This window comes from Rousettus aegyptiacus, unplaced genomic scaffold (assembly GCF_014176215.1).
Source record: "Rousettus aegyptiacus isolate mRouAeg1 unplaced genomic scaffold, mRouAeg1.p scaffold_m13_p_9, whole genome shotgun sequence".
Taxonomy (NCBI): domain Eukaryota; kingdom Metazoa; phylum Chordata; class Mammalia; order Chiroptera; family Pteropodidae; genus Rousettus; species Rousettus aegyptiacus.
The window spans coordinates 8,846,275-8,873,741 of NW_023416312.1; the positions used below are offsets into that span (position 1 = coordinate 8,846,275).

Genomic DNA, 27,467 nt, shown 5'->3' on the forward strand with positions numbered 1-27,467 from the left:
CTGTCTCAGTTTCCTAATCTGGTAAAATGAGGGTAATGATAGTATATTTCTCAATTATGAGGATTAAATATTTTAATACTTACCCTTAGACATTATGTGGCATGTAGTAAATGATATATAAATGTTAGTAATATTTTTATCATCATCATAATAATTATTATTATGATCCAGTCCTGTGTGAGTCTTTGCTTTACATTCATTCAAAATTTATTAAGCAACTATTGTATTCCAGGCATTATGCTATATATCCTTTTAAAACTTTTGTATGATTTTCTTTGGCTGTTCTGTGATTTGGGAATTTCAAGTTAATCAAAAATAATGCACTGCAATCTCAGCAAAAACCTATCCTTAAAGTCTATGCCATGAGTTCTGCTTGCTAAAGTATAATGCTGTTTAGTAAATATACAGATCCAGAGGGAAATGAGACAGGCCAAAGCAATGAATACTTGGATCTGGAAACTAAACTTATTCAAAATAGCAAAAGAGATGCTTACAGCAGACCCAGTAATAGGCCTTGAAAAAGATTTTGGCAATATTGTTGAAGCATGGTGGTGTCCAAAATATATGGTAATAGGAGTTAGGAGGCAGTGAAGATAGGAAATTAACATTGCGATGGTCCAACATAAAACAATGGGTTAATTAATGTCCTGGCATGCAGGTTGAACACAAGGGGCTGCTATCTAGGAGATTGGCTGTCAAGACCTAGACACATGGGCATTAAGGAATAAGACAAATCCAGGTACTAAAAATGAAGTAAAAATCACTAAAATAGTGATCCTCTTTGTAAAGGACCACCCTCAAAGTCTAGAGCTCCTAAGAGAGCAGGCCTAGGCTGTTCTCTATTATTTATCAAAAGTGCCTTATGTTTGAATTATCACCTGGCCAATTGCCACAGGCAGTTTCACCTTCTGGCTCAAAACACACATATTTTTCATCCACACAAATGCCAACCATAATGTTGCATATGAGTAAGTGTGTTTTGCAGACTGTAGCTAAAAGTCAGTGTAAGTTTAAGCGGACATGGGGAAGAAAAACAATGTGATGTGAATTTTGTTCTCTGTGTTTAGGCAAGCTACGACCTATATCTATGCCAGTGGAATATAATTGGGTGGGGGACTATGAAGATCCAAATAAGATGAAGAGAGATAGTAGAAGAGGTAAGTGTTCTAGAATTTCAGTGTAGGCTGGGTTGTTGGAACAAAAAGCAAATTTAAATGTTCTTTAAATAGGATGTTATGGATTCAGTGGAAAAATTTTTATTCTTTCAGTGACTTCGTGGTATACCCAAACCAACTCAGACCAACATTTGACTATATTGATCTATTATTAAATAGATATCTTCTCTGACTGCCTCCTTAGGGATTCAGGGTAGATAAATACAGTGTAAAAAAATGAATATTTGATTGTTATTTGAAAGTTAATATTTGGAAAACAAGGTCAGAAGTGTGAAACTGCATAAAAGTTCAGTGAATAAAAAGAGTTTGTGATCAGTCCCCATTGGTCCGCAGTGCAACCTTACTACTTTTATATGAGTGCAACCTTAAAATGAGCATTGAAGCACATGGGTAAAAGCTGATAGAAACTGGGCCAGTGACTAATGAAAATCATGTAGATTTGGAAAAAAAAAACTGCTTTGCTTTTTTTTCTCTACTGTTTGCCGTTCAGGGTTATCTTCTGACTTTGGGGGTGGGCTACACTTGAAGTATCTACCAAAAGTAAGTTTTTATGTTCACTTATCCTGCTATTGAGGTGAGCAGTAAAGAGAGCAGCTGAAAGGCTCACTACTAAAAGGGGTTGAACCAAATGTAGATACAGTGGGCCCAGTGGGTCATGCTGTTACTTCCACTTTCTGAAATCAAGAGCCATAAAGTTATAGATGAAAATAAAACAAAGCGAAAAACGATTCATAAAACCTTAGCTCACTAAGATCCCTTCACAATATGTTTAACCCATTTGCCTGTTATTTCTTGCCAATGTACAGAATTTATTTTGTTACTGCACAAATCCACAGAACACCCAGGAATAATCAAGCATGAATATCAGCTTCATTAGTCATCTTAACACTTATTTTATGGAGTGGGCATTTATGAAAATGTTGGTAAAAACAGGAACATTGATAGATACCTTTACATCTGTGTGTTCATTCTATATTCCAAACTTTAGTTTCTAACCTCGTTTGTTTTATAGAAGTAATCAAGAAAAAAATAAAAAGAGGAACACTCATCATATGCTATCTCTGAGTCACTCTTTTGGAATTTCATATGACAGTGACATCTTTGGGGGAAAAAACTTTATGAAGTACTAAATTCTGACTATCAATTTAAGCTTAAATTTTATAAACTAAGTTTCCTGACTAGTGTTCATAATATGGACTTTAATGTCTCCAAAAATGCTACATAGCCTACCAAAGGTAAATGCTTGTTATCTACTTTTAGCAGAATCCCCTGGGGGACCTTGCTAAAATTTTTATGAGCCATACACCCAGAATTTCTGATTCAGGTTCTGCAGGTGATTCTGATATAGTTGGTCCAGAGAGAAAACTTAGAGATAAAAGCTATAGGCTGTCTATTTCTTTTTACCCGATGATCCCATATAGTTAGGATCCTTTATATTTCTACTACATAGATATTTTATAAATCACATCAAGTTACATTTCTGAAGTGAAATATAATAGCACAATTAGGAAAGAATGGTAAATTTGGAATATTTGTATATTTATATTGGTGTATTTATCTCTTTTTATATAGAAAACTCTCTACTCCGATATATGAGCAATGAAAAAATTGCTCAAGAAGAATACATGTTTCAGAGAAACAGCAAAAAAGACACGGGGAAGAAGTCTAAAAAGAAGGGCGATAAGAGTAGTAGCCCGACTCACTATTCATTGCTACCTAGTTTGCAAATGGATGCACTGAGACAAGACATCATGGGCACGCCTGTGCCAGAGACCACACTATACCATGTAAGTAAAATTTCAGACTCTGTGACACAACTTTCATTGGGAGACCCTTTGAGGTAAATTTCAGGTTAGTTATTTTTATGCTAGTGCCAGATTTCACAAAAGATCATAAGTTTAGAGTGTATGCTCTTTAAAAAAGCATGATGGCTTATCGATTCATGTTTCAGTTCATGTGTTCAATGAGTTCAAATGTTATAGTAGGTTAGATTTCTAATAAAATAACCTAATAGGCACAGAACTGATGGAGAATAATAATTAGCTGATTAATCATCAGTGTAATAATATGCAGTAAATAGATAGCTATAAAATTCAACATTAAAGATTTTTAATATATTCATGATTTTATTTAAAAATGAGCACCTATTAGACTTGGAGCATGGTGCTTGAGGTAAAAAAATGGGGAAGACATAGCACATCACATGGTGAGAAAGACACAATGAGTCCCAACATAATTTGAGGATTGTAATGAGTGGTTGCAAGAAGTATTGGAAGAACATAGGAGGAGGGCCTTAGCCTTCAGGGGAAGTAAAAATAGGCTTCAGAATGGGTAGCATTCGGGTGAAGAATGAATGTAGTGTTACTGGTGATAGTATTGTGGGAAGACATATGGAGGTGTGCCACAAATGTGTGAAACTGTTATATTCTAGGGAGTTCACATGGCTCGGAATTACTGGTTTGTTAAAATTTCTGGGGAAGCACATGAGGAGGGGGCAGTAGATGGCCTAGAGGGGTAGGTGGGCTTAGATCAGGAATTTTATGATCAAGTATTAGACTCTTTCCTGCAGTGATAAAGAGCTACTGAAGAATTTTGAGCTGGAGACTTGCATAAGATTGATCTCTCTCATGCATAGCATTAGTCAAGTTATATGAGTCCAAAGGCAGGGCCATTAAGCCTAGGCCAGAAGATGTTTAGAAATTAGAACAGTGGCAGTGAGAGGCTGAGAATCTTGTTAACCAGAACTTTCAGTTCACAAAATGAACCCATTTTATACCATTTTGATTAAAAAGGAATTGTGTGTGTGTGTGTGTGTTTGTGTGTACATGCACACACACACGCCAATGGAACTATAGCTTCCTATCAGAAGCCCTTGAAAAATATGGACTCCAATTTGAACAACCGTACTTAATGCTCAGAGTATCAAAAAATCTTAATCTTTCCCCTGCTGTAGAAGGTATACCATCTAGGTATACAAGATTTGAAAGATTTAATAACTTATACTTGTTTGTTTTCTGAGTAATTTTTTTAAAATCATCTACTTATTCTATAGTTGTCTCATAAAACTAGAGTGTAGAAAAATGTTTTCATTTGTTTGGGTTGAAGTAGGAGTACACTAGGTGCTCATTCTGTCCTCTTGGTCCCCAGTTACACACACCTAAGCCTCTTCCTCCCCAAGACAACAGTACCCATATCAAAACCTGCTTCTCTGAATGACTGACAAATTATTGATTTTCTCCACATGTATTTGTAGTCAGTCTGAAGTCAGTACTCTTAGCTGTATGAAAGGGGTCACTTCGGCTGTTACTAGTCAGAAATGTTGTCTGAATGTTGAGCTCCCTCTAGAATCTGCTGTTCCAGTCAAAAGTAACAGCCTGAACAAAGACATAAATGAAAGAGCCAGCTAGCCTATTCAAGAGAGAAGTGGATAGTGAGAGATGAAGCTGGAGAGGGAGGAAGAGGCCACTTTATCCAGAGAGTGTAAACTATTAAAGTTTGGATTTATCCTAAGAGGAGCAATAAGCCATTGAAGGAAGAGCGATAAGCCATTGAAGGCGCGTTTAAACACTCAGTCTGTGCCATGCTGTCATGTATGCCCAGACAGGAGCATACTGTGTGAGGAAGGAAAATAAAGAGACAAGTCTTGTGGATTTTGTTATTAAACTTTGGAAAATATTAAAAGGTGACTCAAACTGATAATTAGGAATATCATGATTATTCTCTAGAAGTATAAATTGTTACCACCTCTCCAAAGGTCATTATTTAGTTATAAGTTTCAAGAATCTGGTCTAGTGACTTCAGTTCTAGAATTTTATTCCAAGAAAGAAATGAGAGTCTACTTTTGCCTCCTACTTTTATTATATGACCTGACTATAACATGGTATTTCCAAGATAGATAATATTTATCCCAACTGATTTTCAACAGAAAGACAGCACAGAATAAAGGATATTGTTAATGATGGGGGAAATCCTCCCATGTACCATTAACCCACTAACCCCAGAGTAGAAGGCTGGAAGCTTTTTAACTGTATTCTCTGGTTTAAAATAAGCTAAAAAGATTTGTTAGCCCCGAAGACCTTCTTGGATACCTATAACCAGTGTTCAAAAAGAAAAGAACATTCCCTCATGGGTTTTCTCCTAGACTCTAAGTTCCCTTGAGGACCTTGCTTTGCACTTGTTTAGTACTTTCACAGTTATCAAAGGGGTTTCCATATTTGTTGTGTCTTTTGAACCTCACAACAACTGTATTTGCAAATGATAGAACTCAAACTCTGAAAGATTAAGTGATTTACCCAAAACCATTTTGCAAAAAAAGGGCAAGAGTAAGGACTAGAACCCAAATCACCTACTCCAGTGATCTTTAAACACACTACCCTGGTATTCCATGCATGGTAGGCATTCCATACATGGACAAATTTGTGCTTTAATGACTCAATGTGTTAATTTTGAAGAAAAAAATTGACTTTAAGAAACAAGTACCCTCATATGCTGATTTAAATAACATTTTCAGTACCCAGATTGATTTCTGCACAGATTTCTCTTTTTCTCTGTTACAATTTTTTATGAAATTTAGAAAAATGTACAGAGCAGCTGCTGTTAGAAAGCACAAGTAGTTATTCTGGATGATCTATTGCTGAGACTACAGAGTATTATTGTTAAAATCGCCTGGACCTTGGAGCCAGAACAACATACATTTAAATGATTGCTTCTTATATTTCACAGAGATTCTTGTTTTATGTTTTTTGCCTGTTCATACACACTTATTTAAAAATGAAAGACTTTCTCCTCATATTAAATGTCTTGGAACACAATATCAATATCAATTTGTAATCTAATCACCTTCATGATGAACCACTAATCTTTATTCTTACCAATTATTCCTTTGGATAACTCAGCCATTTTTAATGGAGTGGGATTTAAGTGGAAGACTATGAAGATTGAGTACCTTGTTTCATAGGCTGCTATCTCTGCTGTAATACTAACTCCATGTGGGGCCTGAGTTCAAATTTGGGGAAAATTTAGTTGAATTTAATAGCAGGATCATATCAGCATTAAATACCCTTAAACAATTTAATAAAAGTGTGGCAGGAGTAGGTTTTCCTTATAAGCAGACCTAGATTAAAATCCCCATTGGTCTATTTTAGAAAGCAGCCCAGTAAAAATACATAAAGCAGGGCAGATACAGTTTGGCTATAGTGTTTGACTCATTCTTTTTAGCAATTAGGACAGAAACATTTATATAATAAAGAAGATTTAGAAGCTTATGATATTGCAAAATACACAATTTTATTTTATTAATTCCAGATATTTGTTACTCTGGTGTGTGTGTGTGTGTGTGTGTGTGTGTGTGTGTGTGTGTGTACATACATATAAAGGGAAGTATTCACTATACTCAAACTACCCTGATCATCTGCCAGTCTTTGCCAACCCTTTCCTTTTAGACATTCTGTTCCCTCTGCTGAGAATGCTTTTACCCCTTCTTTCCCCCAGCTGACTCCTATCTAAACCTGAAATTGCAGAGAGACTTGCCCTGACCACTATATCTTCTTCAAAACCTTTCGTATGATTTGTAGTTATATATTTATTTATGTGATTATCTGCTTGGCGTCGTCCCTGAACGTGGTCAGGAGAGCATGTTCATGTTCATGAGAGAAGCAATTTCTCCATTTTTTTCGGCACTATATTTGAACACTAATAGGTATTGTTCCTCATAAGCACTCAATAAAAATGTGATGAATAAGTGAATAAATGAATGAGTGAATGTGACAGGAACTATAATGTGTTTGTCAGTATCTCTCAGTTGATGACCTCAGCCTGCAAACAGAGCCACGTCCATATCCTAGGCCAGCCCTACCCAGCACAAGCAGGCCTTCAGTTGGAGTAAGAATTGCCAGGAACTGATTACCATACACTGGTGTCTCATGTGCCTGGGGAGAACCCTAGGGCTCTGAATGTCTTCCATCATGTTTGTCTAGTTTATATGACTAATTCTACTTTGTTTTACCGATTAATATTCAATTTCACTCTAATTGGAACCCTGCCCTTATTGGCTCCTCCAAGGAACGTCTGGCTGGTTTACTGCTACAGACCACAGACCATGTGGAATCTATCTCTGGCCACCCACTCCATTTAAAAGAATACTGGAAGCACTTAGTAACTTACATTCACCATGCTGGGCTCCCTATCAAAGCAGGTCCTGGTTTGCACCTTTGATCAGGTGATTTGCAAGACTTTCCTGCTCCATAGATGCTGCCAGTGTAAGAGGATTAATTCCCTCTTTATCCCTGCCCCACCTCCTGCAGCTCAGAGCTTAAACTCCAACTATTTCTTGCTTTCTTCCTATCACTGCTATCTCATTGTGGAGGTTGCAATATGCCTGTCAGGCAAGTATGTTATGGTATTTTTCAAGAGTATAGCTTTATTTTACGTATTCTGATTCTCTCTCTAAAAATGTGGGAGTTGTTAGCTGCCAAAGCCCTCATCTGACCTGACAACACATGAAGAAAAGGCAGACAGCGGTGTGCGTGTCTGTGACTGTGTGATTCAAATGTCATGGTAAAAGCCTTTAGGTAAAGAATAGTTAGATTCAGGACTTTTTTCCCTTACTATGGTATACATATGACAACTTGCTCTCATATTAAAGCTGTTAACTAAATCGATAAGCAAAATAACAATTTATTTTAGATCTATATGCTGAGATGCCAGAGAAGTAAAATTCGATTATGAATCCAGGCAATATGCAGGCATACTTTGATAAACAGAATAATGTGATTTAAGATGGCTTATTTAAAACAGATTTTGAGTAGGTGTTCAAAAATCTGGATAATTCCCTTCATAACGTTTCAACATTTGTGTGGCTTGTCTTAGTTATTTAGGGTATAACTGCAAACATTCAGTTGTTGTTTTACTTCTGATAAGTGCCTTTAGCCATTTTCATCAATTTGGGAAGGGATTTTTGGTGGAATTCCTGGAGGAAGGAGGTAGAGAGCTGTTAAAAGACATTTTGTTTTGTTAAATTTAACAAGTAAATAAATATGAAACAGACACTGTTTTAAGTAATTTATAAATTTTAACTCATTTACTCCTCATAATAACCCTATGAGAAAGGTGCTGGTGTTATCCCCATTTTACAGATTAGGAAGTTGAGGCACATGGATTAAGTAAATAAGTAAGTGGTAGAGCTGGGATTTGAACATTGGCAGTCTGCCTCTTAGTCAGCACACTATATCGTCCCTCAAAAAAGAACCTAATTTAGCAGAAACTCAACACCAATTCCAGTAGTGTCAGCCATGTGCAAAGCTCAATCTAAGTGCTGTGGAATATATATAAATATAATAATATTGCCACCGTTACTACTAATAATGGCTACCATTTACCAATTGCTTATTAAGTTTCTATGGTAAGAACTTACATATATTATCTCACTGGATCCTCAGACTGACCTTGCAAGGTTGCTATTATTGTATCTATTTGCAGAACTAAAAGAGAATATACTTTACTTATGGTCACCCAGCTTAAACATAGCAAACTTGAAATATGAGTCCATGCGTTCTGGCTCCAAAATTCACATCTTTAGATGAATAAAGCCATTTCTTCTCATAAGGCTTTTACCATCTATAGAGAAGACAGAACTATTATTATCACACAGATGAAAATATGCTATATTGCCAGTATATAAACATTTATAGTTAAATTTTTCTGCAGTTACAAAGGTTGGTTTGTCTAATAGCTGCCTGACTTAGATGCATTGTTTCAGGATCAATGTAAATAGAGTAAGAGGGCAGTTAATTTTAGTTGCTAGAAAGCCTTCTCTGAGCTAACAGTTGTTTATAACAACCACTTTCTCTGCATTTTGATTTTATTCACCTACGTGACAGCCATAGTACAGTGTGACATGATGTTTCTCCTCATCAGAGTGCATGCAGACATGTTAGACATCCATTCTAAATATTATTGTGATCATATTTATATGTACTCTCTAGTTCTTATGGATGACTTGATTATTTCTAGAGTGTGAATGCCAAATTCATAGTAGCACTGGCAAAACCCTACAAGGGAATAGCCGAGACTTTGAAAAGTGTTTCCCATTGGACCCCTTCACTAGGGCAGTGATTCTCAAAGTATAGGCTGATTTTGGCGAACAACTCCTGGTAGTGGAGGCTTGATGCAGAATGGCAGTCCTTTCCTTGATTCTTATGGGCAGATAATACGTATTTTCACAAACTCTCATTTTCACTTGTGACTAACTAATACTTTATAGCACCCTTATAAATCATTTTAAAAGGTTACAAATTGAATAATCATAAAATAATGCATTAATAGATTGTACTATTATTGCACAAGCACAAGAATAGATGGTTTGGGTTCTCATGGTTTTCAGGATCAATGCTCTATTAAAACATCCAGAGTTTTTTAAATTACATGTAGTTTTCAGTTTCTGGGTTTTTTCCATTATAAGTTATTTTTAGACTTCATCACTATTAATTTTAGTTTGTTTTAGGTTCCCTGCTTTACCTTTTAGCACATCATGATTCATATTATCCACAATTTTCTAAAAATGATAGTGTGAATCATCCATAACCGATAGTACTTATACAGTCATATTCTATTGGTAATTCCTAGTTATGTTTCCATTGGAAAGGAAGGACAAAGAACCACAGGGTCTATTGGCCTGTCTTAGGGGGCAATCAAAACTGTTGAGACCCACTGCCTTAGATGTAGATAGGTGGTTTAAAAAGAAAAGAAAAGAAATCTTGCCTTTAATTGTCTATAAATATAAGCAGTTTATGGTATGCTAGTCCATGAAGAAGTCTAAGAGGAAAATTCCCTTGTGTTTCCTGACCCATTTATACTAATAGTTATTTTTGCTTTCATACTTTGAAGGCTTTTTTTAAACAAATAAACTATCAGCACCCCTCCCACCACCACCCATTTTCACATTCACCACCAACTGGTGTACTTATAATTGAACTGGCTACACTAGGGTGTTAAAAATAGAAATACTCATTGAGTGTTTAAAGATTCACAAATATAAACTTTCGGTTCCATACAAGGTGGAAAACACATTTCATTTTTTTTTCCTACTAATCACAGTAACTACAAAATACCTGGACAAAATGTATATCACCTATCAAAAGACCCTGAAAGGTAAACGAAGAAGGCAGTCAGGCTAGGGACCTTCAGACTTGAAGAACAACCTAGCAGTGAGTCTCCTGGGGTATTTTTCTTGCCTAAAGAAGCTTGCAACCTTAAATCATCAATAGGCATAAACAGAATAAAGCCCTGCTCTCTTTAGCCAAATGACCAGGAAAAGGGCAGCCCAACAGGACAGAACCTTTTAATAATACCTGTCTGCTCTCAAGGGAAAACCATTTTTAAAAAGCATGTTCCTCTTCTATCACAACAGCTATAAAAAGGATTCATTCACTAAAAAGACATAATAATTTTAAATATACATTCACCAAACAACCGAGGTGCAAAATACTAGAAGTAAAATCCTAAAGAACTAAAAAGAGAAATTGACAGATCTACAATTATAGTTGGGGACTTCAACACCCTTCTCTCAGTAATTAATAGAGCCACTAAACAAAAACTCAGCAAGAATATAGAAGTACTGAACTATCCACCAATGGTATTGGACTCTCAACAATAGCAGGATACACATTCTTTTCAAGTGTGCATGAGGCATTCATCAGGATAAACCATATCTTTTGTTATAAGACAACCCTTACTATTAAAAGAACTAAAATCATGCAAAGTATATCATCTAATCATAATGGAATCAAACTAGAAATCGATAACAAATGGCAAGTATGTCTCCAACCACTTGGATGTGAAAGAACACTCTTCTAAATGCTCCCTAGGTAAAAAAGGAAGTCTCAAGGAAAATTGAACTGATTGAAGATTAAAACACAACCTATGCTTAGAGGAAATTTTATAGCACTAAATGCTTATATCAGAAAATGAGAAAGGTGTCAAATCTATAATCTAACCTCCCACCTGAAGAAATTAGAAAAAGAACAACAAAAAATCAACAAGCAGAAAGAAGACAATAAAGAGCAGAAATAGATGAAATTTGAAAACAAACACAAAAGAAAATCAAATCAAAAGCTGTGGGGTTTTTTTGAAAAATCAAAAAAGAAATTGGTAAACCTCTAGCAAGACTGACAGAGAGAAAAAAGAAGACTCAAATTACCAATATCAGAAATAAAAGAGGACTTATCGCTTCAAACCCCATAGATGTTAAGACTAATAAGGAAATACTACAAACAACCCTGTGCACAACAGTTTAATAGTTCAGATAAAATGGACCAATTCCTCAGAACTCACAAGCTCCAAAACTCTCCCAAGATCAAGTGGGTGACCTGAACATTCATATAACAATTAAAGGAATTTAATCATTAAAAGACTTCAAAAAATAAGTGTAGAAATACTGAAAAGAGAACGAAACCCATTGCACCAGTACTTTTGTATTGGTTGACAACAGAAGTAATTCCTTTGGCTTTTATTATTTTGTTCTGTGGTGCTCTTAATGTGTGGGCAGCCTGAAAAAGATTTAATGCATAGGACTTGTGACTTAATGGAATTCCTAAGAGATTGATTAAATTAATAAATATCATTAATTGTGAAAATGTTTCAGTGGTTGAAAAAAATTGTTACATAAATTTTTAAGTTTAAGCATTATACAAACAATATAAAAAATTCACTGATATGCCTTCATTCTTGAGAGAGATTTCTGTTTACGCTGTATAAAACTTCAAGAAATTGTTGTTTCAAAAAATTGTCGATAAACTGAAGTCAGTCCTTTTGGTTTCATGTTTGAAACCATCTAGTTCTTGGTTAGATAATGGCTGCCAAGAAGCAAAACACAAAATCTGGCTTAATTAGTGAGGCATCATACAAAACAGGACACAGAAGAATTGAATTAGGAATTTATTAAATTGAAATTTATTAAATTTAAGTCATTACAAATCCCTTGTTGCCTTCAAGAAAATAAAATAAAACATAAATTCTTATGAGAGGCCCTTGGTTTGGTTGCTAAAGTCACTAATTATGAACTATTTGGGCACATACCTGCATTAATCAGAGAAGTTAAAGAAGCCCCATTCTCTATCATATTGTAAACCTGTGTCTCCCAGCTTTATAGCCTGAAAAACTTCCTCAAATTTTTTTGTCAATAGGCCTCTTTTGCTCCCATAATCACCCAACCCTTATTACTTTGCCACCATAACTCATTTAATAAAACATCTCAAGTTTAATAAAACTCCAGGTATAATTATTTTACCCCTAAAACTCTTTAAATCCTCTTATTGAAAGACCATAACATATCAAATTATCTTCTTCACTCAAACTCCTAAAATATATGATCCCTTTGACAATACCCTGTAATGTCACAAAACTATAAGCCTAAAGATTTGCTATATATACGCAAATTTCTTCTAAAGATTCCTCTCAGAAAACTACATATCTGGGTCTCTTAGCCCAGATCTTATGTAAGAATGAAGTTTAAGGCACAGTTATTGACTACCGTTACATTCTGATTTCTTGAAGATAACTTTTCCATGAGCAGTGTTAAATTGTTTGCAGCCTTCATGGGCTCTTCATTGGCTTTTGGCTCAGATCGCAACTGGGGGTGACCAAAGTGCATGAGCTCAACCTAGAGTCTCAATTCTAAATGATATTGCTAAATCTGTTTCTTAACATTAATACAAGTATCAGGTTAAGTGAAGAACAGGATCTTAATAGTCTTGAACCCAAAACAATATGGAATGTTGAGAAATAGATCAGTGTTTCAATCCCTATTCCTTATACACAAAAGATTTTAGATTAACTATATGCAAATTTTCCTGCCATAGGAAAAAGGAGAAAAGTTATTTGCTGATATTTTATTTTCATAAACTTGGAGTGGCCTCAAGAGACAGTGCGTATTATATCTAACCACATCCAGGTGAAAGGGTTCAACATTAGGAAGAAAATTGTCTTTTCAAAGATTCTTCTTTAAGATGGCCAAGAAAAAGTTGTAAAAACATGAGCTTTAAGGCAACTGTATAGACCTAGACACATTTCTGAACCTTAGTTTCTCATCATTAAAAGGAGACAATAATACCCCACCTGAATATTTTAGAATTAAATCATATATATAAAGTTTGTTCCACTGTTCCAGGCACACAGTAACTATTCTTAACACCATATAGAAAAGAAATTAAATTTATTTACATGGACAAGAATTTACTTCCAAGTGAGCAAATCAGGACACCTTCCAGGATTAAAACATATGTCCTCTTTGGGAATTAATGAATATATTGGTTAGGGTTCAATGCAGGAAGCAGAAGCACTAAGTGACATGGAATAAAGGACTAGATTTTATTCCACTGATGACTTAGTGAAGATGCCTCAGCAGAGCCAGTGATCATGAAGAAAATCTGGATATGAAGCCGAGGAGAGCAAGATAAACTAGAATTATGAACATAAACTGGAACCCTACCTCCAACTTCTGTAACAAAACTGGAGCCCACCTCCATGGAGAGTCACAGGTTCCTGATTCAAGACTTAAAATAGTTGAAGGAGTTGCAGGCCCTGCTGCCGACCTATGCCAACACAGGCGAGCCAGCAGAAAAGTGACAGTGTATGTGAGCTGTAACAGTGACTTACACGCTGCACTGACTTTCCGAGCATAAGGACTGCTGCTTCACTTGTATTCTCCAAAATTCACACACAGTTATGTTGTGGCCAACCCTAACCAGGATCATTGGGGAAGGGCATTCTGAGCTACATAGTTCCTGCTTTGCTAAGTTGACACAGTAAGAAACTACACACTGAGGTTTCCTTTTGTGTAGGCACTACAAGCACCTACCAGTTAAACCTGCTTTGAAAATTCTCTAGTGATGGTCTATATGAGGATCAGTAGGAAAATGAAAACTTCTAAATTATAAATCTAGAGTGGACTGAAGGTATAGCCCACTTCTCTGAAGGTATCATCCTTACAGCCTACTTGTTTAATTTCCCAAAGCATATGTTAGAAAATATAACTTCAAATAGTCTTTTCTCCATCTTCAATCAAAGGATTGACTAATATAAGTAACAATTTGGATAAAATGTTTAATTTACCGAAGAGGTTCCTGCTTCATAAAACACATTAGATAATTCTTTAAAAAAATGTCTTTGCATACTCTGTTGAAGAATACCAGAAGGCTGTATACCTACGCCATGTTATTTTAACTAATTGTTAATCTAGTTGCATTTTAGCATCATATCCTCAATTTTTATCAGATAGCTGCTACTAGAAACAGCCATATGAAATCTTTGCTATAAAAAATTTCTTTGCTATAAAAACTATTTTTGAATATGTTGTCTTTTCTACTTCTTTGTGCCTCGCATATATATAAACTTATAATTAGGTGAAAGCTTTGGTGCCCTGCAAAGACAATGAATCTAAAGTAGCCGGTACAGTGTCTGACACTATGATAGTGCGCAAATATTCTTAGCATCTTCCTTCAACCATACTAGCAAAATGTCCTCACCAGTGGGCTGAGAAGCCAAATCTAATCTAGGTGCATTTGAGGCAACCAGTTCTGGAGAAGTGGCAGCAAACTCACGCCCTGCAGAAATCTTATTTTTCATATCTCAGCTTACATAAATTGCTTTCTTTCTCTTACACAGTTTTCTCATTTACAAGATGAGCAAAGCACTATAGAGAAGTCTATGGAAAATGTCATCTAAATTGACAGCATAATGATGATATTATTTCTGTTGCAAACAGAATTTTAAAAAAAAATCTTCCCATCAAATTCTTTTCTCCTTCTGTTAAATAAAACCAATTTTGCTTTTTTAGTCTTAAAATTGTGTCCTGCTAGATGGTTCAGTATGGCAGAGAAGAAAGAGTATGATTTATCTCTCTCAATTACTTTTCTTATAAAATGAATTACATATAGTGATTTTTAAAACTTTGTAAACTTTTATTTTTACCCAGTATTCTCTTTGAGAGATTTTCTGTTAAAAAAAAAATCCAAATCAAGAACACTGCAGCAAAACTAGCAGATGTAGAAACATTTGAAGTGGTTGTCTTGGAGAGAAAATCACTTGTCTCTTCTATAATAGCAAAAATCTCAGAATAAGAGCTTGATATACACATAACCTTAGCCATAAAGGTATTTAGATAAAAGCTAGTGCTCTTGGAACAAAGTACACTGACATAGCAAGAATTCCATGAGAAAATATGTACAATATATCCAAGCAACAAACCTAAAAATAAAGGTAACACCAAAAAAAGCTGTTTATTTTCAAATTCCTTTAAATAAAGCTATTAAGTCAATAGACAGAAAAAAAATTTAATAACTATGATCCAGTCATATCATTGCCAAAAAAATTATCATGTTATATACAGTGACTTCATTTGAGACTCTCAGGTTTTGTGTCTTTGTTAGATTCTTCTTATATTATTTACTCCTCTCTTTTCTTTTACATATAATTTATTTCCTTGTCATCAAGTAGCCTTCAAGCGGCAAATCCGGTTCTCTCAATTTTTTCTGGTTATAAATGTTTCTTTGTCACAAAAGATGAGCAAGCCTACCCTGATTTCTCTGACACCCAGATGTCAACAGTTTGTTAAACAGAAGTGTCAGAATCAGGAAATGCCCAAGTTCTGCTTTTCACCTATTCAGTCTTTCTGCCTCTGTCTCATGTGCAAAATCTATGTCGATTGTACATGTGTTAATCAAGCACCCCAAAATAGCTGTATCTAATATGGCTGTATCTAATATAGTAATATGATTTCCATACATGGTAGATTTTAAACATAAACTAAATGCCTTTCAATAAATGATTTAGCATTAAGTGTTAAGACTGACACTGATTATGGGTATACATAATTCCTGAAACATCATAATTGGATGTACATTGGAGACTAGCCATTTTACCTTCATTTTTAAGTCAGGATCATGTACAGTTAGTGTTCCATGTGATATTCGAAGAGCATCTGGTCCAAATCCCTGATCTTACCAGTGGGGAAGTTGAGGTCAAGAGTAGTTCAACTGACTTGACCACAGCCATAGAGCTGGAAGATGGAAAGGAATATAGAGAACTAGAAGTCATGTCTCCTGACTCCTATCACAGTGTTGTTCTATTGGTTCTGTGCATTCCATTCTTGCTGAAACAAGCACTTGAAGTGGTTCACTCTAGCGGGTGTGTTGAGAATAGACAGGAGGAGCTGGGGGTAAGTGTAGAAGCAGGAAGACAAGATAGGGTGTGGTCAGTTCAAGTGAAAAATGATACTGGCTTAGCCCTGGTTGCTAAAGTGGAAGTGGTGAGAAAGGGTTGGAGTCTAGATATGTTTGGAAGGGAGCGTGGACAGGATGCGCTGACAGACTGCATGTGAGATGCCATAACTCATAGCCTCAGTGTCCTACACATGTACATGCTCAGTAACTTTTTGATTCATGCTTTCAACAGATTATTAAATGCTGGGTGGGTCCTGTGCTAGGAGCTGAGTATAAAGTGGTGAGCGAAGCAGATGGTTTCTGCCTTTGTAGAAACTAATGCAGTAGTTAAAAAACACATCTTTAGAATGTGAACCAAATAATTAAGGCATTGCATAATAATCAGCAGTGTATCAGGTGAAAAATTGTATAACATGATGAATCAGCTCCAAAAGATCTCTCCTGTGTAAGGAATTAGTGGAGAGTCAGGCTTGCCTTATTTGGATCACTGATTTCCTCATCAGTATTAACATAGGGTTTTTTAATTACACTGAGTTCAATTAACACTGTTAATAGTTTTAGAATAAAATGTGATTGCAGTCCCATCCTTGTCTACTTTGGCTGAGCCTTATTATCTTTCTGTACCTTAATTTCTATTTCATTTGCAAAATTAAAATGTTAACATGAGCCTTCTCATGAAGATATGATTAATAGTTGCCAAAAAGCCTGAAAATCTTTTTTTAACCCACAATCAATATAACTTTCTAATTAAAATAAAATTGAAAATTGCATGAAAATTGAAGGTTCATAAGATGTTACTGGTTTGAATTATCTCCATTAACATAAACCTGTTATTATTAATATCTTTCTGTTTTATAAAATCCTTTCTTTCCACATAGCAATGTGTTATATCACGTGTCATGGGAGATTTTCATAAAAGGCTATCTTTGTGTTAGAAGCAGTTTTTCTTTTCTCTGACATCATTACTGTGACTATAGAATAGTTCCTTGGGAGGCGGTATTGCACAGAGTGCTTAGAAGAACAGGTTTGGGGCTTGAAAGACCTGGGTTTGAATTTCGATTCTGCCACTGCTGTGGTCCTGAGCAAGTTTATGCATTCTGTGTCTCAGTTTTTTCTTCTTTAAAATGGGGTCAGTGATAACCACTTTAAAGATTTATTGTAAGGATCGACAATTGATATAAAGTACCTGATGCTGTACCTGACACATAAGCCCTCAGTAAATGTTAACTATTACGATCTAAGAATAATAGTTCCTGATTCCCAAGAATGGTGATTCGTGTTACCCTGCTCAACACTGATCACTCTTCTTCCTACTTTACCACCCATAGGAAAAGGGGAATCACTTTATGGAATCCTGTTTAAGATTCAGTCACCTCCTTCCTTTAGCATCTGATATGCATGATATTTTCTTTTCTATTATTATTAGTCTCAAGCATACAGTACATTGGTTAGACATTTATATAGTTTATGAAACGATCCCCCTGATTGCTGCTTCTCTCCTCTGGCTCTCCACCTATGTCGTGTTCCCCATCCCTGTGACTATCTATCAACTACTAATTTGTACTTCTTTAACTCTTCATCCTTTTCTCCCAGTATCCCCACCCCACTCCCCTTTGTATTTGTGAGTCTGTTTTTGATTAGTGTGTCTTTAGATTCCACATATAAGTGAAATCATATGGTATTTATCTTTCTCTAACTTATTTCACTCAGCATAATAACCTTCAGGTCCATCCATGTCTTTGCAAGTCGTAGGATTTCATTTTTTTAATGGCTGAGTAATATTCCATTGTATATATGAACCATAACTTCTTTATACAATCATCTATTGATAGGCATTTCCGTTGCTTCCATATCTTGGCTATTGTAAATATTGCTGCCATGAACATTGGGGTACATAGATCTTTATGAATTGTTTTGTTTTGGATAAATACCCAGAAGTACAATTGCTAGGTCAAAACGCAGATCCATTTTTAATTTTTTGAGGAACCTCATTACTGTTTTCCATAGTGGCTGCACTGATTTGCAATCCCACCAACAGTGCACAGGGTTCCCTTTTCTCCACATCTTCGCCAACACTTGTTGTTCTTTGATTTATTGATAATAGTCATTCTGACAGGTGTGAGGTGATATCTCATTATGGTTTTAATTTGCATTTCTCTGATGATTAGTGACGTTGAGCATCTTTTAATATGTCTATTGGCCATCTGTATTTCCTCTTTGGAGAAATCTCTATTCAGGTCTTCTGCCCATTTTTTAATTGGAAACCAATTTTTTAATTGGTTTGTTTTATGGTTGTTGAGTTGTATGAGTTCTTTATGTATTTTGGATACTAACCCCTTTCAGATGTATCATAGCAAATAAATGCATGATATTCTTTTGATGAAACATTGAGTCCGCTCAATCTAATGTTTGACTGACTTTCTCTAAATTCCCCCCAATCACTGCCTTTTTGTTCTTATTTGGCTGCGAATTTATTAGCATGCTTATTGTTTTTTAAAGCATGCTTATTTTTTAGTGTGTGTGAAGCCATTTTCAGTCAGTATAAAATCAAGTTAACTTTTTTAACAGAATCCAGAGCAACCTCACCCCCACTGTACTGAGAGACCTGGTGTGAATGCAGTGCCTCATCCTCACCCCACTCAACTCAGAGTTTCTCATGCAACAGAATGTGCAAGGCCGCCACCAGTAGCAAAATTGTTCAATGCTGTTATTTCTTGTAAACAGAAGATTTCTTGATTTAATTTTAGCATTTTACCACACTCATTCATATTTAAACTTTTTTCTGCTGACATACAGTAGTTACAAAGTAAGAGAAAATACTTTATGAAATATTTAAATCGCAAAGGCTTTTTGTTTACTTGTTTATTTAAAAATTAAATATGTAGAAGTAGTTATCATTTATCCCAAGTGTTTCAAATCACTGAGCACCTTCTTTTCTTATGTATAAGAAATAATCTATTGGTTTGACTAGTCACCGAAGAAATCATTGAACTTAGCAGAAAATTACAGTAAGAGGAAGTTGCTATATTGCAATAAGAGAGCATTTTGATTGCAAATTTTTCCATAAGCCTGGCAATTTGCAACTTGAGAGGAATTTAATAGTAGCTGAGCTTTCAAAATGTAATGCAGAAAACTATCATTTTCTTCCACAATTAAAATAAAGTACTTCTGAAAGTTTCAAGATAAGAATGACCCAAATTACCCTCCCCCACACTTCCTTATTCAGAAGAGGGGGGAATGGAGTTTGAACAGAACATCTGTGGACAAAATGAAAGACAAATGGTCTTTTCAGGCAAATGTCTTAAAAGGGATCTTTTATAGCCAAACAGAATCCTATTGCATGCATCGCCATGGTTAAGAAGAGGATCAACAATACTTTCATAATGGTCTTTTATTTTAGCACATTCTATTTTTATGGATAGAATTATGATTTCAACACATCCATTCATATTTCATCATATAATTATTTGCATAAATATCTTTCGACATAGATTTAATGTACTTTTGCCAGCCACGTCTTGAATTCAAATTTAAACTAAGTGCACTAAGCCAGTCCCAGTGTAAGTCATGCTAAAGGAGATTGGGTAAAAAGGAATTTTTTATTAACCAAAGGAAACAGCCTACTAGATAACAGAACATTCAGTAATATGCTGTACATAGATTACTGGAGAAAAGACACCTGGCTTGTTTGTTGTCCATTGAAAGACTTCTTCAGGTTAAAACGATCGGCTAATTAAAAACACATCCTTCGCTCTTTACTGATGGTTTGTTTAACTTTCATTCTCTCAACTAGTATTTATTGAGCACCTCCTCTGTGCCAGACTCTGTTCTAAGCAAAGGATAAAACACTGCATAAAGTAGACAAAATTCCTCTTCTTTCATGCAGTTATATTTGTAGGGAAAGCCAGATAATAAACAAAAAATGTAAGTACTTTCAAAAATGCTAAGTGCTAAGGAGAAAAATAAAGCAGGGAAAGCAAATGGGAAGTATTGGGGTCAATGAGGATAACAGTTTTAGGGAAGCCTGGGAAGAACTAACTAAAAAGGAATCATTTAAATAATGCCCTGAAGGAGGTAAGGGAGTAAGCCCCAGTAATATATAGACAAAGGACATTTCAGACAGGGAACAACAAGGGTAAAGCCCGTAAGATGGTACTATACTTGGCATGATCTAGGAATAGCAAGTATAGCTGGAGCAAAGTAAAGGTAGGGACAGGAGGCAAAGGTAACAGGAGTCAGGTCATACAGGGCCTTCAAAGTCATTGGAAGGATTTGGACATTTATTCAGAGTGAGATGAGAAACCATTGGAGAGGTTGTGTAGAGAAATGACTTGATTCAAATTATATTTTACCAGGATCACTCTGACTCTTGTGTTAAAAATAGAGGGGGTAAGAACAGAGGCAGTGAGAAGATATTTCAGTAATACAGGTGAGGGACAATGGTGGCTTCGGCCAGAGTGCTAGTAGTAGATGTATTTTTTAAAAGAAGTCCTTTTGTAAACATAAATTGAAGACAGAGCTGACACACCTTGCTGGTGGATTGGCTATGTGATGTCAGAAAGGAAAGAGTTAAGGTTAACTCCAGGATTCTGGGTATGAGCCACTGTGGAAGGGGAATGGAATTGGCATTTTCTAAGGTATAGAAGACTAGGAGAGGAGCAGATTTGGTTGCTATGTGCTAGATATAAGCTCAGTTTTGTACACATTAAATCTGTTGAGTAAAGCAGCCCACAGCTCAGCCAAGAAGTCCTGGCTAATGATCTGAATTCATAAGTTACTAAAGATCAGAATTTGTAGACATTCCTAGAAAGTTCAAAGAACTTTCACCTGGATGATCACTGCAATAAACATAAAGTGCTATGAAGGCATTAGATTTTATTGAATAATTATTTAGGACATAAGGTAAAAATACATTTTTAATGGAATTGATCTTTTAAATGCTTACAAAAGGAATCTGTTTTTGTTGGTTAATGAACATTATGAGCTTATGCTTTAAATTCACACACACACACACACACACACACACACACACACACATTCCCCCTACCCCAAACATATAAAAAGATGTAGTCATGGTAAAAAATGAGATCTAGTCTCCAAAGACCAGAAGAAAGAACAAAATTGTCAGTGGTAAATGGAAACTAAAGCCACATACCTGGTAAACTCTGAGTCCAGAAAGAGGTAAAGATGGCTGGGAGCCTACTCTAATGGTTATCAGAGAACAAAGGGACTACAGCTATGTTAGAAAACTGAAGATTGACTCACTGGGTGAAATCAACTAGGAAGACAAACAGAGCCTCCTCACCCATCAGTAAAGAGATTAAATAAAGATACTACTGACCAGAGATATGACTTGTATAAAGTTGATTTTTTTTCCTTTACTAAATTCAAATTATGAGAAATCCACAAAAGCTCTTAAAATAAATTTGAAATAACAGGATGATTAAGAAGAGTGGATACCCAAAAGAGCAAAGACTAACTAGACATCTTGGATATGTAAGACATAGTAAATGAAATAAACACTCTATAGATAAGATAAACTTTAGACTGGATATAATCAGAGAATTAGGAGGTTGGAAGATGGCAGAATGAATGTTACCTTAAAAGCACTGCAGAAATATGAAAAAATAAAAATGAAAGATACATGGATCTTTACAATACATGGATGATAAATTGAGAGGTGCCAACATACGTCTAGAGAAAAAAAGGACTAATAAAGAAGGCCATTTGAAGAGGGAATACCTGAGAATTTTCAGAATTAAAGAAATGATGCCTTCAAATATAACACAATGAATGCTAAGTAAAATTAATTAAAATAATTTATAACCTAGACACATCATAGTGCAATTTCAGGATATCAGGGATAAAGAGAAAAATCTTTAAAAGTTACAGAGACTAAAGAACTTAAAACAAATAACAGAGTAGCTACAGATATCTTAAGAGCAACAACAGATGCCAAATGAAAACAAAATAATATATTCAAATTGCTGAGGGAGAGTTATTCTCAACTCAGAATTATGTACCCAGCTAAACTATTATTCAAGAGTGAAGGATTTTCATATTTTCAAACATAAAAATATAGAAGAGTTTGCTACTCACAGATTGCTATCTAAGAACTTCTAAAGGGTATACTTACTTGAGCATGAACCTGGAAGATGATCTGAAGCTAATAAGAGAAATATAGAAATAAAATATGTTATAAATTTTCACTCATGAAAAAAACATTCATTTTCATGAAAGCAGAGATTCTAGGCCTTTTTTTAGTCATAGCACTTTATATGATCTGCTGTGTTATCTATTCTAGTCATGTATCTGTTCTTGATGTCTTGCTCTTATTAAATTTTTTATGATATTAGAAATTGAAAAAAAATGATGCCAATTCAATATCTATCACTCAGAATAAATAATTCCATCCGTTCAACTAGTAAATACTACACAGGATTATAAATTTGCACCTCGAAGTGCTTAATTACACTGTTGCTGATGACCTAAGGAAACCTTCATTTTCAGGAGCTTATTTATGTATATGAATCATGAACAATTTTTAATATAAGTTTGTAAGGAAGCTTTTAAATAACGATGCTGTTTCAGGGGTCCTCAAGATCATCCACATGTTTGGTCGTTTGCTAGAAGAACTCATAAGATTCAACACAAAGTTCTACCCTCAACTAAGATTTATTACAGTCAGACAGGAAGGATATACAGCCAGATCAGTATAGAAAAAAGACACCCAAAGCATTTGGAGAAATTGATGTGCAGGGTTCTTATGCTCTCTCCCTCTCATGACAGATCATGAGTGTACTTTCTCCCCATCAGCAAAAATACAGTCATATGCATGTAGTGTCTCTGCTCAGGGAAGCCCATTCAGGACTCAGCACCCAAGGATTTTATTGGATTGATCAAATAGAAACCCTCTGCTTAGCAACTATAAAAACCCCAGACCTCCAAAAGGAAAGCAGTTGTTTAGTCCCCAGATGGGAAAAACAGTTGTGTCTCTTAGGGAAGCTTCATGTCAATATAGGGAACTGTTTACTAGCCAAGTTCTCAAGTGCTAGCCGAGGGCCCACCTTGCAAGCTGGCCCTTGCAAGATAGCTGCCTCAGGCCTGCTATAGTAACTTCTGCTCAGAGACCTATTTCCTTAACTGTAGTTTTCTTTGTTTTTCCTGTGACTTTCAAACACATATACTTCAATTATATTATTTTAATTAATATAATTCAGTTTTAACTTTTTCATTTTTGAAAATGTCACTTGGAAAAATAATGAAGTCTCTCTTCAGAGAATTACATTGTAATATTTATAATATTTACAAAAACATCTCAGACTTTGCTTTTATGAATGATAAATAAATCTGTATTGTATGCTTAAGAGTTCTTAGGTTTCTACGATATATACACTGATTATACTCTGTAATCACAGTGGGTTTGAGAATAAACTTATAGGGAAAGGAAAGATAATCTTGTGAAAAAGAAAACCTGGAGAGCATAAAATATATTTTTGTGTAGAGTTAAAAGTAAACTTCCAGGTTCTAAGGAATAGCATGCAAAATGCATAGGAGGCACATTATATAATTCAGTTCTTTCAAGCTGTCTGTTATCAATATAGCTCCCTAAAAACAAACCACCCCCATTTTGTCATTTGTAAAAATAATGAGCTGTAAAATTATAATGATTACTTGTGGAAACACAAAAGGAAAAAAGAAACCCAATCAGTAATTTTACAGCCAAACAATTTAGGGAAAATCACTATATATAAATTAACTATACTTAAGCACAGTAGCCTGAGTTGTTATTTGAGTTATTATTTTGAAGCAAAGTGCACTCAAGAAAAACGGCACAACATAATGGGTTGTATCTTTTATTCTTTCTCTCAAAAACTGATTGTGAATTTTGGTAGCCAGGGATCCTGCAAAGTTTTATACACATGTATGTACACACATATACACACATACATATTTATATTGCTTTGACATTTGAGTGATTATTTCTGGGTTACACTGTATCACAGTAAATTATCTGATCCTTATCTTTAGGACTGGTATCCATCCAGAATATTATATTCATGAAAATTATCTTAACCATATACAAAACAAGAAAACTATTATATATCTAGAATATTATTATACTGTTGTTTTATGAGCAAAGATGCTAAATAAGAAAGTATGTCACAGAATATAAATGTATTGTATAAATCCAAGACCAATTGCCCCTTATAGATGAACCTCTGTAAAGAAAAAGAAGAACCTGTAACCCGAAATTCATTTTGAAGGATTATCTGTGATTTACAATTACACATGCTGTCTCTGTACCCTGTTAGCTAACTAATCATGAACATAATTAAACTTACTACACCAGTGAACAATGTAGCTTAGTAGACTGTCTGATTAGAACTGATGATTTACAGTCATTAATTTAAAGTTAGAACAGTCAATAGAGTTGTGGGTGTTTCTATTAAGACATTAAGCTGTTCCAATGCTTAGCATAGAGTAGACAGGCAGGTTTAACTGGGATGGTTGTTTAGCCAGGCAAGTATGATGCAGGAAGCATTATTCAAGGGAGTGGTTATAATGATGCCCTATGGAAACCAAGTGGGAGAAAAGAAATAAAGCCACAGATGGTGATAAGGTCAATGACTTGGATACCTCAATGAAGATTTGCTAAAAATTGATGAGATAGGGATATTAGACTATGTAAAATGTAGATAATAGAGGCAGCGAGGTTGGGGTATGCTTAATATAATATATGGTCATGGTGATGAGTCGCTGAGGGATGGAGAAATAAAGATCATTAAAGTTGAGGGAATGAGGAGACAAAGTGCAGATATCCCCTATATGAAGATTAGTCACCAATAATAGTGACAGAAGTCAGTGTGAGAAGAATATATTGATCCAAGGACCAAAATATTTAGCAACTGAGGAGAAGCACCTATGAGATCAGTAGGTGATGGTGGCTTATGTCATAGAATGAAATTCAAAATAACAAGTGATAGTCATATTTGCCTGCCTGCTTAATAAGATTTTTGTGAGAATCAAATGAGATATTGCCTGAGAAAGTACAATAAACCCCTTTAAAAGGTACAGAGTAGTATCATGAATATGTAAGGACCCTTAGTTTTACCACTGCTTTGTGCCCTGACTTCTCTGCCTACAAAATAAGAACAAAGATAGTATCCTCTCTTGCTTCACAGGAAATTAGAAAGTTGAGTGACATGATATATATGAATTTGTTTTGAGGCCTTAGGGAAAAAAGTAGTTTCTCTGACCTGGGTTCAGAGTCATCGCTCAGCTCTTGCAAGCTCTGTGCACCATGATGGCGCTCCTGATGGCACCCTATCAGATAACACTCTTCCTTATCTTTGATTTCAGACATTTCAGCAGTCTTCTCTGCAGCACAAATCAAAGAAGAAAAGCAAAGGTAAGAATAGGAAATGAAACGAAGCATCTACTTGCTTAGTTTGCACTGTGATAATGACCAGCACACTTCACCTACCCTCTTACCTAAGCCTTGTGTGGTTTGGAAGAGCATCGCCCCCTAACACAGATGCTGCCAAAACCAGCTTTTCCTTCGGGTCATTTGTGACACAAGGTGCCTTTTACAACAGATGGTCTCAACAGGTTTTGAGACTGGGATTACACACTTTTGATTATACACTATGCTGGGGGAAAAGGTATTTTAAAAATCCATATGTTTCTATTCTGATACAATGTAAAAATTTTAAAAAATTAAGGTTAAGTACCCAGACTTATTTTTGTGATCTATAGATTAATTTTCTACCTTCACACTTGTCTAAAATTTAAAGAGCATTTTTTCACCCACTATTACCTTTAGGTCCTATAGCTGGCAAGAGCAAAAGACGGATTTCTTGCAAAGATCTCGGTCGTGGTGACTGTGAGGGCTGGCTTTGGAAAAAGAAAGATGCGAAGAGTTATTTTTCACAGAAATGGAAGAAATATTGGTTTGTCCTTAAAGATGCATCCCTATATTGGTATATTAATGAGGAGGTAAGACAAGGCACATTTTTCTTGCCATCAATTCTGCATCTTTAACCAAAAGAATCACTGTTTTGAGACACGTTTTAAAATCATAATCACCTTATGGCTAATTCAGGAGACTTCTGCTAGTTATTTTTTAGTATGCCTTCTTAAAATGATTGTATTTTGCGGTTATGAAAAGATAGTTGTCTCTTTTATTCTAATATAGCAACATATCTGAAACAGATAAAGTATAGTAAAATCCTGTATATCTAATTACGAATCCAAGCTAATTCAAGCAATAGCTTAACAAAAAGAATTATATTTGGAGATTTGACATAAATTGTTAAATGTCTTGCTTTTGTTCAAGGTTTTAAATTCTTTTCTGTGTTTTTGGGGGTGGGGCAGAAAAGGAAGTCCCTTAGTAGTTTAAGTAAATTTATATCACCTGAATTCATTTTCTTAAAAAAAATGAACTAGTAGACTAGTTTTGAAAATCCATAAGTATTCATTTCATTTGGCTCAATAGGGGCTTGAAGGTGTGTATAATACATTGAAATTGTTCCTGTGATTTCTTGCTTAATTTACAGTAAACGGATTTTTATCCAAAGTAATTATATCACCACCTATCACATATCACAGCAGATACACAAGTGTATACCTTATTCATTGGTATTGCCTTTACACTACATTTGCTTTGATTCCTTTGCTGTAGCCATCTATCAGTTCACCTTAAGTTTTTGTTAGCAATAATTTTTATTTTAACTTTTTTTTCTCAAAAACCAGACATGGTTTAGCACCAGAAATATAGTCAATCATATTGTAATAAATATGCATGGTGCCAGGTGAGTACTAGATTAATCAGGGAGAATCTCTTCACAAGTTATATAAATGTCTAACTACTATGCTGTACATCTGAAATTAATATTATATTAAATGTCAACCATAATTGAAAAAAATTTTAGTTTAAAACATGTATATGGTTTAATGCAATATGCTGGCTAAATAGTCATATGAATACTATTATGACATTATTTAATTTGCATTTGAAGATTAAATTTTTAAAATAATTTAACATTTGCCTTTGATTATAACATACAGTATAGAT

The 27,467-nt window shown here is 35.0% G+C and overlaps 1 protein-coding gene across 6 annotated transcripts in view; it reads left to right on the forward strand.

Annotated features, from left to right (window-relative positions):
• The window catches only part of CNKSR2 (connector enhancer of kinase suppressor of Ras 2), a 270,600-nt gene that overhangs the window by 185,420 nt on the left and 57,713 nt on the right, over window positions 1–27,467 (forward strand). For 3 of the 6 annotated variants that reach the window (XM_036226439.1, XM_036226441.1, XM_036226443.1), the window contains 4 exons: window positions 1,068–1,157; window positions 2,748–2,962; window positions 25,754–25,802; window positions 26,217–26,389. In XM_036226439.1, the coding sequence (XP_036082332.1) occupies window positions 1,068–1,157; window positions 2,748–2,962; window positions 25,754–25,802; window positions 26,217–26,389 (527 nt within the window). The remainder of the gene's footprint in view (window positions 1–1,067; window positions 1,158–2,747; window positions 2,963–25,753; window positions 25,803–26,216; window positions 26,390–27,467) is intronic. The other 3 variants (XM_036226440.1, XM_036226442.1, XM_036226444.1) reach the window with 1 other exon arrangement.